The following is a 10,592-nucleotide window of genomic DNA, read 5'->3' as shown; positions in this document are numbered from 1 at the left end:
GCTTTCTCTATGGTCGGGGGGAGGGCCAAGGGAGGGAAGCGCCGCGGTGGGGCGACGCGCATGCGCGGCGCGGGAGGTGGAGGCGGGGGAAGATGGCGGACGGCAGAGCTGAGGGGAAGAAGGCGAAGCGGCCGCAGCCCGGAGGAGGTGAACATGTAGCGCCTCTCGCCGCGTAGCTGCGGGGTGGGCAGGGGGCCTGGGCTGGTCTCCCGGGGGAGGGTGTGGGGGGGTCCAGGAGTGGTGTCCCCGGCCGGGCAGGCCTGAGCTGGGCTGTGGCCGGCCCTGCAGGGAGAGGGGGCGGCCCGGGCCTGGGCGGGCTGCGCTGGAGGAGAGGCCGAGGTCTAGGCCCGCTGTTCTCACGCCTGAGCCTTAGCCTCATCCTTACAGGAGTTTTCTTTTTTAAGAAAATTAACAGCTTTTCCTTGTCCACCTGAATGCGTTCACTCTCTCTCTAAAAAAAAAAAAAAATATATATATATATATATATATATATATATATATATACACGGAATACTTTTGCCGTGTATTGAGAGAAATTTGACTGTTGACTGTTGCTTCTGGTAAGGATGAAGACAACGCCGTAAAGACTAGCTGTTAGCAGCTATGGTACCTTTTTAAAATGGGTACAGTGAGTGTTCCTTATCTCCTGTTTTAAGCATCCTGGGTTTTTTGCTTGGCAGCAATCTGCAAGTTTTCTGTTTGGTTTTATCTTGTTTATATTATGACTGGACATCCCTGTCGTATTCTATACTACTTATTATCAGTTCTTCTAAAGTTTTTAATTGTATATTTCATTACTTCTTTCTTTCTCTGACTTAAAATTGAGAAGACAGTGCCTTTGCAAAGATGAAGCTTCCATTTTTTTTTATTTTTTTTTTTGATCTGTTGAAAGGTTAAATCACACTTGTAAACCAATTAGGATAGACTCAGTAGTGAATATTATTTCTGATTAATCACTAAAATATGAACAGTTGCCTGTGGACTTGATTTTAGGTAGTTCCTTGATTCTTAGTTCTCTGGTTTTTGGCTGGTTTTCTTTTTTGGTTGGTTGGTTTGGGGCATTGGAGGTTTTTTTGTGTGTGTGTGTTGTTGGTTTTTTGTCTGTTTGGTTTTTATTTTGTACCAGTAATACTGTAACTGGACAGCATCAGTATATCAGGTATCCATGCTGTCTTCTGTACTGTTTGATGTGCTGGAACATGATCTTAATGATTTGCCCTAAGAAAGGATAATTACTCCCTGATGATTTTTGAGAACAATTTAGGGTGTTCAGCTTTTGCCAAGATCAGTGGGGTTTACCTTGAAGTTAACTTAGTTGTGAATGGTTTGTTCCCACCACCACCAATGGTTGCACTCCCAAGGGCAAGAGATCCTGAAGTGCTGTGCAACTAGTGCTGTCAGTATTGTTACTTAAACCACCTAGATAGTGGAAGTTATCCACTTAAATAATCCTTATTCATACTCAAGAGAAAAACTAATCTGTGAAATAGGGCAGCTTTTTGGTACTGTGATTCATGAAAAGCACCCTGGTCAGGCTAGTTTTCAAAATAGTACTGGTGTTTTGCGTAGGTGAAGTGTGACCTCCTTGACATTGCTAGGAAATAATAAAGAAGCCTTAATGTCTTGAAAAATGGGTATGCATTGGCATGGGAGATGGGAGAGACCTGTTTAATGGATAATATATGTCTGCGTTTCTAACTGTTTCCTGCAGAAACAGAACACCACAACATCTTGGTTCATACCTACCCCAATTGTCCTACACCCTTTATAGCTCCTTCAGGAATTAAGCGTATTTCTTTCAGCAGTCTACTGTTCATCCTAAGTGTAGCCTAGTAGAAGTAACATTTGGAGTCCTGTGATGCTAGGAGCTAATTTTGAGAGAGAAGCTGTCTAATATTTTGGTGAGAAAACAGATGTGGATAGATGGTGTTAGAATTCATCTCATCTCATGCCTAGCAATATTCTAGAATTTGCAGTCGAAAGAAGTTAGCTGTAGTGTAATTAGCTTCAAGCTAGCATTAGCTTAGGTAACTGGACTGTTCCGGTGTTCCCTGAGATATAGGCTGCTGTGGATTTTGTATGTTATAAAAAAGATGACATTTAGGCCCATGGTTTTAACACTTTGAAGGCAAATTAATCTTCTACCTACCCTCAAATCACCTTACAGTCTCTAGTGTACCTAGATTGGACTTAAAATTGAATAGCCTGTGTAATATGATTTCATGGACTAGCTGTGAAGAGCTTCTCATAGCCTTGCAGACTGTTGTTTGGGAAACTGCTAAGACAGCAAGCAGTACCCAAGGCCACTTGTGTAAATTTTGCTTGTTTCCCTTTCCTCCTTTGTTTGTCACTTTTATATCTATATTTTCTGGGTCAAATTTCTAGTGGTGTGGATTAGTACCATTTTTAATAGAGTGAAACTGATGAAAGTGTTTGTGTGGGTTTTTTGTGTGTTTTGGTTTGGGTGGGGGGTTGGGGGTGATCTACCATGTTTCCGAAGGTGCATAATAAATCCATTTTTGTTCCAGTCACTTATTATCTTGATGGCTAGAAAGTGGGGTAGAAAGGGTATGTTCTGCTGCTTATGGTTTGTGAAATAGCAGGAAAAAAAATATATATATAGATGATGTCCCTGTATTTTCTTTCTCCTGATGTTTGCTTCCCCTTTTTTCCCCTCTCAGAGCTACAGTATTGTTGACTCCCAGTTCAGACTAGCTTCTCTACCATTGCTCTATCTGACTTAATAGCTTTTTGCTGTTAAAGAGAGCAGTGCAAAGAGCTTTCTTCCCTGCTGGTCTCAGTTCGCTGTGCATGGAGGGTCCTGTTCTCTACTATGATATAATGAGGAACTGGTGCTAGCTCCAGTATGGGCACTTCCCTGGCCATTCCCCGATGCATGTTTTTTTTTTGTTGATGTTGTTGTTTGTTGGTTTTGTTTTGTTTTGTTTTCCTTCTGCTACTGCAGTGATTTGCTCATTGCAGCAGCAGAGAAATGTATTTTTACTGAAGCATTTACTGTGTTCAGTATGAGTTTTCCAAGGATGCCTTTGTCTCTTGGTGTAGCTGAAGAAGCTGAGCGTATAGGAATGAAAATGTGATTTGAGTGTTTTTTCTCTGTGGATCATTGTTCAGCTGCTATGTTTTACATGACTTTATACAAAACCAGAAAAGGTGAAATCTATATATATGTTTTTCTAGTGCTGGTTCCTTCCTCAAGCAGAGCTGGGCAGATTTATTACAGATGAGATGTGGACAAGCAATGACTTGAAACATGATTGAGACAGCCGGCCTCACTGTAGTCACTTCCATGATTTTAGAGTTGTGCCAGACAAGCCTAGAGACTGGCATGGACATATGTTTGTAGAAATTGAGTAAAATTAATTTTAACTTAGATTATCTACTCTAGATTTGGAATTGGGATTCCAATTATGAGAGCTTATCTATGACAACTTAAAACCTTAAAAGATTTAGTCATCTACATTTAATTTACTACATGAACTTTGACTTCCGTACTAAATAAAGAGATGATGCTTCAAGATTGTTTTCCTGGCTCATACACAAGAAGTTCTTTACAAGTAGTGGAGTGCTTGCAGTTTCTTCTTCTCTTTGTGTTTTGCTGTCCACTAAATGTACCTTGGTGGAAACTGCTGTCACTAAAATCACCTTACCTATTGCATCCAAAGTATAATGCTTTTTGAGGTTGCTGCTCCCATCAATCTGCTCAGTAAAAATAGCTCATCTTGGTAAGTTGTTTCGACTTCACCAGGACCTGAAGAAGAGGCAGAAAAACCTGTGAAAACTAAGACTGTTTCTTCCAGTAATGGAGGAGAAAGTTCGAGTCGCAGCGCAGAGAAACGGTCAGCTAATGAAGAAGCTGAAGACTTCAACGCAAAGCCTGCTCCTGCCAAAATGTCCAAGTTTGGATTTGCCATAGGCAGTCAGACAGCAAAGAAGGCATCTGCAATATCCATCAAACTAGGAGCAAATGTAAGTCATCTGGGGGCTTTTAATTTTAGGGCAAGTAAGGCAAAGGGGGAAGTACTTTGGGAAGGCTTCCTTGTAGCTGGAAAGCCTTGAATTACATGGGGTAACTTGGATAAAGTTTGAGAAGGCATTGCAGGGCCAGCTAGTCATGTATGTGTAAGTACTTCAAGGTGATTAATACCGGGTCGCTTGTCTCGGGACGCACAGATGTAAGATGTGATTGAAATGAACTGTAGATCTGTGAACATACAGAATAATTTGGTAATGATATTTGATAAGTCTGGAACAATTTACTGAGGGAAATAAGCAGACTTGTTAAACTGTTCAGGCTACTTTGAAATGGGTGCTGGGAGCTTTATCACATTGGATGCTTAAAGCTACAAGAATGCAAATACTGTCCTAGATGGCTTAATAGGTCATCTTCCCCTCCAAAGATCTTATTTTAGCGTGGGGAAGTATAGTTGATTTTCCATGACTTTGCTTGTTCTTTGCAAGGTCAGCACGATTAATTTATGCTGTATGCATGAGATGAGGCTTCATTACATAGGTTTCTAAGAATTCTGATTCCCTTTATTGTCCAGTACAACATATCCTTGTGCATGTTCAGATGTGAATCTGATGCTTCTCTTTACTACCAAAGTAGTCCTCTACTGGCTTGGGCAAGGACAAGCCAGATGCTGCCTCTCTATTTAATACAGTTAATTTACACCTCCCACGTACCACTGTGATGGATATATTAAAAATCCTTTTCTGGATTAAATTCAAACAGTGATAGTGAAAGTCTTGCAGCTGCAATGCCAGCATTTTAGAGAACTGCAAAAGATGAAGAGAGTGGTCTCTTATTTTGAGATGGGAGGGAGATGCGGGCTGACAGCATTCTAGGGTATAAATGCAATCAGGTCAGCTCAGACTTTGGAAAAATTGACAAAGCTGCCTTTTCTGAGCCATTAGTGAGCTCTGATTTCTCATGTAGAAAGATATTTCCAGTGGCAATAAATTTGGCTCAGGATTTCTGGCTCACTGAATTTAGTGGGTGACTGACAGTGCACCAAATTGGACAGTGCTGGAAATTATCTTATTTCCTTTTAGTCATTTTTACTCCCTTAGTATGTTTACCTGTTCCTGTGGAGCTGATGCTTTAAAAAATTGCACAATATTTATACATTATACCGTATTGGTGAGGAATAGCTGTAGACAGTTGCATAAGGGCTCTGCTGCAGTATCAAATTTGAAACCATGAGTGTATATGAAATAATCGCCATTAAAGTCAAAATGGAGGAAGCACTTTATATGATTGATTTAAGTGATTGGTAGTAATGTAGAAGCAAACTGTTACTGATGACTCAATACTTTCTTAGTGGTGTTGAAGTTAATCTTGGTATCTCTGCTGTGTTACATGTAACAGTTGCGACTTTGATAGCTTCTTACACTTCAAATAGAGGAAGGTATTTATTGGAAATCAAAATAATACTTTTTAAAGGACACATATTAATCAGACTGCGTGATGCATGCTGATGCTAGTTTAAAAGCGTTGCATTGTTTTAAGCCAGAAAGCTGTTATCTTGTTAAAAGACAATAAAATAAACATATTCATCTGCCTGGCGTTGATGGATAAGAATACTCCAGAAGAATAATGGAAACAGTGACATAGTAAAATTTTGAATACCACAACTTATTCAGATTCTGTTTCAATTGTTCATGTCATGCACCAGTGGCTGCATAACCCTGCAGTGTGCTGGAAAGTTAAGACTTGTTTGTGGGGAATTGTAATATGAGAGGGCTCGGCTTGCTTTACAGAGTGCATCTTGCACAAATGAGCAGCCGTTTTCCTTTTTCCTTAGAGAGAAACCTTTATCTGCTTCACTCAGACAAAATGACTTTTCCCCGTCATTGCCCCTTTCAGTGAAGATGTGTGACTTCATTTTATGAAAATATTTAAAATACCAAGGGTAGCTTTTTTTGAGTTAGAAGACTTACTTTACTTATGCATTTGTTTTTTTTCAGAAGCCTAAAGAGCCTGTTCCAACTCTTGCTCCAAAAACCCTTTCCGTAGCAGCAGCTTTCAATGAAGATGAAGATGTGAGTAATAAGCCAGTGATAACACAATTTAAAGTACCATTGGTGTGAGTTAGAGGTAGGCAGAGAGACAGGGTCGTTTAAAGTTCTATACATAAATGTCATGGATTTTCAACCCAGAAACATCTTTCTATTTAAGAATGTACAGCTTTGTAGCTCTGTGTTGGTTCAAGAAATTATTAAGGTGCTGATAACTTTGGGCTGAAATTGAGATGCACAACATAATTTGAATTAGTGTTTGCTTTCTCTGAGCTTGATAGTTTGCTTTCCTGTAGGGCTGTAGTCTGTATTTTATGTTGTCAGGCATTTGAAATGTTTGAAAGATAGCACCCAGCCACACTTTAACCTCCTTTCTCTCTGTAGAGCGAACCAGAAGAAATGCCTCCAGAAGCCAAGATGCGCATGAAGAACATTGGAAGGTAAGTCAGCATTTAGCTATGGTTTGGAGAAGGGTGGGTGCATGAGAATATCTCCTCCAGCACAGGTCAGATCTTGCAGGTGATTTAGAAATACAGGAAGATAGAATCGGTTCAGGAGTGTTTCTCCAGAAACAAGACACTTTTAATACTGATACTTTCAAATGTTTCAGCTGTAGGTTAAAAGTAGTACATTTACATTTGCACTTTGGATCTTATTTGCCTTCTTTCTGAGGAGGAAATTGATTCTATATGAAATAGAAGTTTGTTTTCTTCTTGGGAAAGGTATTAGGTGGGAGTTCTTGCTTGCTGCTAAACTTTATAAAATGGAGAACTAGAAAAATACGAATTGGCCTGAAGTAGGGTAGTCTGGTCAGAATTTTAAACTCCTGTGCAAGGGAAAGACGAGAATAATCTCATTCAGAGAGACAAAGAATAAATGCTTGGTTACTTTTAAAACAAATATATAATTCTTCTGCAGTACAGGGCCAATGCTAAAATAAATAGGGACATTTTCAAAGGAGGCTTCCCTTAAATTAGGGATTAATTTTGAGCATATATATATATTTAAAGGTGCTTATCATGATAGACTGCTTTTAAAGTCAGTCCCCTGGAGGCTCACTGCTGTTCAGTGTTTTTTTTGTTCTCCAGTAGCAAATTTGTATCCCCAACAGGCCTTGCAACGAATTCTTTGCAGCTGGCAGTGGTTACTGCCACTCCCACCTTCTCTGAGGCCCCGTCTCAGAGAGTGTTACGGAGAGATCAGTTCTGAGGCCAAATTACAGTTACTGATAGTGAGGACTCCTGATATAATGGAAATAAATTTGTGGTAGTTTCTGGTGGGAGGTTGGACTTGAAACTGATGTATTCATGGTCATACTGCACAAACTGCTATAGTTGAGCTGACTTTTTCAACTCATCTTGTTTTTACTTTTCACAGGGATACACCAACCTCAGCAGGACCAAATTCCTTCAATAAAGGAAAGCATGGTTTTTCTGACAACCAGAAGCTATGGGAACGAAATATAAAATCTCATCTTGGAAATGTCCATGACCATGAAAATAACTAAATGATGTGGATTGAGAGTTGGGTGTTTGGGGGGAGGGGAGGGTATAATGTTAAAGGAACAGTTTCCTTTTTTAAGAATGGTATGCCTATCTTTGGAGCCACTTTTTTAAGATTTTGAGTGGTACACTAATAACTGAGTTTGAAATTAGAGGTAATTTATGTTTTGTATACAGATTTCAAGGCGTTTGCTAATTTTGTAGTTCCATGTGATTAGTTTCAAAAGGTTACAGATAATAAAGAAATTAGAGTGGTACCTTTTTAAGATTTTTTTTTTTGGTCAGTAGTTAGGGTGGATAAAAAAGGTTACTGTCTCTTTAATCAGTTTAACATTGAATGCTCTTGCATTCTTATTTCTGGCTCCCTCTTCATAACAGGAGAAACAGTTGACTCCTAGGAATACTGCTAAAGAGAGTGAGCATTGTCTTGTGCTAGAAGTGTTACTGGACTATTAATTTGAATATAAACTTACGCAGGAAATAGTAGGAACCTGTTTGTTTTGTTTTGTTTTTTTTCTCCCTGCAGTCACCTTTTGTTAAGTCTCTGCAAACTAGGAATTATGTTGCTCTGAGTGGCTCTGGTTACTTAGCTCTAATTTTGTTTAAAACTTCATGTAGGTTGTGTAACCCTCTGTGGCCTGTTTCATCCTAAGGAAATGGGCTTTGTCTGTATATTAGATACAGTCTGTAAAGAACATTCACTGCAAAGGTAAATCAGTATTTTCACTGTGCTCCTCTTAAATCATTAGCCTTGAGTATTGCTTGTTAGCATTTCCTCGTGGTACACAAAAGCCACCACCAAAAAGACAAGCTAATGTACGTTAAGCTTCACGTTTGGTTGGAATGTTTTTCTTTACTATGCCTAGAAGGAATAAAAGCCACACCAAAAATCAGTAACTCACTGCTTAAGTATGAAAAATCTCAGATGCACTTTCCCTGTCTTGCCATTTAAAAAAAATGCTTTGATGCCTATGACTCAGTGGACACTATCAGGTTAAAGAAGAATGCTGTATTTACAGTCCTAACTCTTCTAAAAAGTGCCAGCTTCAGAAATAAAACCTTTTCCTACCTGCCCACATTTTGCATTTTCAACAGTGACATTAGTCTGGTCAATTTAATTGCCTAGCTTTCATGCTGCAGAACAGTGCTGTAGGATTTCAAACCTAGTAACAACTGTCTAAATTTCAGTCTAATTTAGATTGCATATTTTAAAAACGTTTTACTAGCAGAACTGGTTATACAGAAAGTTCTCACCAGCAACAACACCTTCCCACCCCCCAAGCACACATAAGGTTCTTTATAAACTCAAATACCTGATAATGTCGACCACTAAATTAATTGCATCCTGGAACTAGTCATGGAATTCAATATGTTAATTGCTTTCATCCTCCCTTTAAAGCCTTTCTTTATGCTAAAGTTGAACCTGCAAGTGCAGAAAGGAAAGTGCATCTTAAGCCTATTTTTTTTTATTATTATGATTTCAGGAAAGCTCTGACCACTTAGACTTTTGAGTTTGTAAGTTCTAAAAAATATTTTTTTTTGTATTTTTGTATTGTATGTGTAATCTTTTTTCTTTTGAAGTCTGATGCAGTTGAATACCTGTAACTATTTTCTTTAAAAGCCTTGTTATAAACGTAACATAAAAACATATACATTATTTTTTTTTTCCATAGCAGAAACCTTTGGTTTATTTTAAAACAAAACACACTTTCAAAATTGACTTTCGGGACTTCCAAAACTGATTTGGGCATTACTGGAATCAGCAAGGCAAGATGAAGCATTTACTTTTCACTTATTTTTATCACGTGGTTATGTTTGTTGAAATAAATGCCTTTTAGATAGTGGTAATTCATAGTGAATAACTATTTTATCTTGCTCCTTAGTAGTTACTTGATACTGTCTCAGTCACTTGTGTTAGGAAAAAGCAGAAGGGAACTTCGAGTACGAATAAGAGAATGATTTTGAGGTCTTTTTTAGTTAACCTGCCACCAATTATGTCTTCCACATCTTTGGCTGAAGGAGACATGAATTTCAACAGAATTTCCTGGTACTTCAGAATCCTTTAGGAAGCTGCTAGGCCAGAATAACCTAGGAAATAACCTTCCATACAAGAGAGAGAGCAGAAGTTATATTTACCTTCCTTACTCCCGTGGTCAATAAATGTAATCCTAGACCTTAAGAGAAACTGCAGCAACTTCTAGGTCTCAGCTGAAGGTGAGCAGAGATCCTGCTTTACTTGATGTATAAGTTCTGTTCCTTCTCAGTGTTTCACAGGAGGAAATTGATCAGGATGGCCTAAATCCCTGCAGGTCTGAGTGCCTGACAAGCATGATTTTGTAGCTACAAGGGTGTCTGCTGGTGTCTGGTTCTTTCCTGCAAGTGGCAGATACTAATCTGAAAAGATATGTCACAGCAGATGTTACGTAGAACTTCACTTTGAAGTTTAGCTTTTTATTAAAATAGTCATGTCATGGTCTTCACGTGCAAATAATCTAGGGGAGTGGGGGGTGTGTTTTTTGTTGTCATTTTTATAAGAATATTTAGGAATCCTAAAACTCATGGTAAAATACCTGATTTAACTCTCTTGAGTGCTTCCAGGAGATATGCTGAGACCTTTAGCTGCTTAGTATAGCAAGGTATGTATACCTATCAGTGGTTGAAATGTCTGTCCATGTAACTTGTGCAGTTTTATCTCTGAAGACTTATGCTTGCTTAGCAGGAAAGCTTTACTGAGCACCTGAGCAGCTTGCAAAGCATTCAAGACATTAGGTGAAGATTTTAGTTATCCAGTAATCTATGCTACCCTGCAGTGAGGCTGTTTTTGAGCCTGCTGGGTTGTGAATGGATCCAAATTCATCTAATACTAACTATATTAAAATAGTTTTTAAAAGCCCCCCAAACCAGCGCAGTCAGCTACTAGGGGCAGTGTTTCAGGCAGTCCTGGTTGTAACCGCTTACACACCTAATTTAATCCCTCTAAAAGCATCAGAAGTGCACTGTCCAGATTCTCAGAATCTCTATTTCATCAGCAAAAAGAAAGAAATATCCAAC

At 39.0% G+C, this 10,592-nt stretch overlaps 1 protein-coding gene across 1 annotated transcript; it reads left to right on the top strand.

Annotated features, from left to right (window-relative positions):
• The first annotated feature begins 77 nt into the window (after positions 1-77).
• Positions 78-9,389, top strand: PCNP (PEST proteolytic signal containing nuclear protein). The gene is made up of 5 exons (XM_005506659.4): positions 78-147; positions 3,767-3,987; positions 5,989-6,063; positions 6,424-6,479; positions 7,417-9,389. Exons 1-5 carry the CDS (start codon positions 93-95, stop codon positions 7,544-7,546), a joined length of 537 nt encoding a protein of 178 aa, XP_005506716.1. The 5' UTR covers positions 78-92; the 3' UTR covers positions 7,547-9,389.
• Positions 9,390-10,592: the final 1,203 nt, after the last annotated feature.

This window comes from Columba livia, chromosome 1 (genome assembly GCF_036013475.1).
Source record: "Columba livia isolate bColLiv1 breed racing homer chromosome 1, bColLiv1.pat.W.v2, whole genome shotgun sequence".
Classification (NCBI taxonomy): domain Eukaryota; kingdom Metazoa; phylum Chordata; class Aves; order Columbiformes; family Columbidae; genus Columba; species Columba livia.
Note: the sequence above shows the minus strand (reverse complement) of the source record. Positions and strands in the feature narration are given on the sequence as shown.

Coding starts and splice junctions, on each gene's coding strand:
- PCNP (XM_005506659.4), top strand. CDS start 93: ATGGCGGACGGCAGAGCTGAGGGGAAGAAGGCGAAGCGGCCGCAGCCC. Junction 148..3,766: donor GCGGCCGCAGCCCGGAGGAG/GTGAACATGTAG, acceptor CGACTTCACCAG/GACCTGAAGAAGAGGCAGAA. Junction 6,480..7,416: donor CGCATGAAGAACATTGGAAG/GTAAGTCAGCAT, acceptor TACTTTTCACAG/GGATACACCAACCTCAGCAG.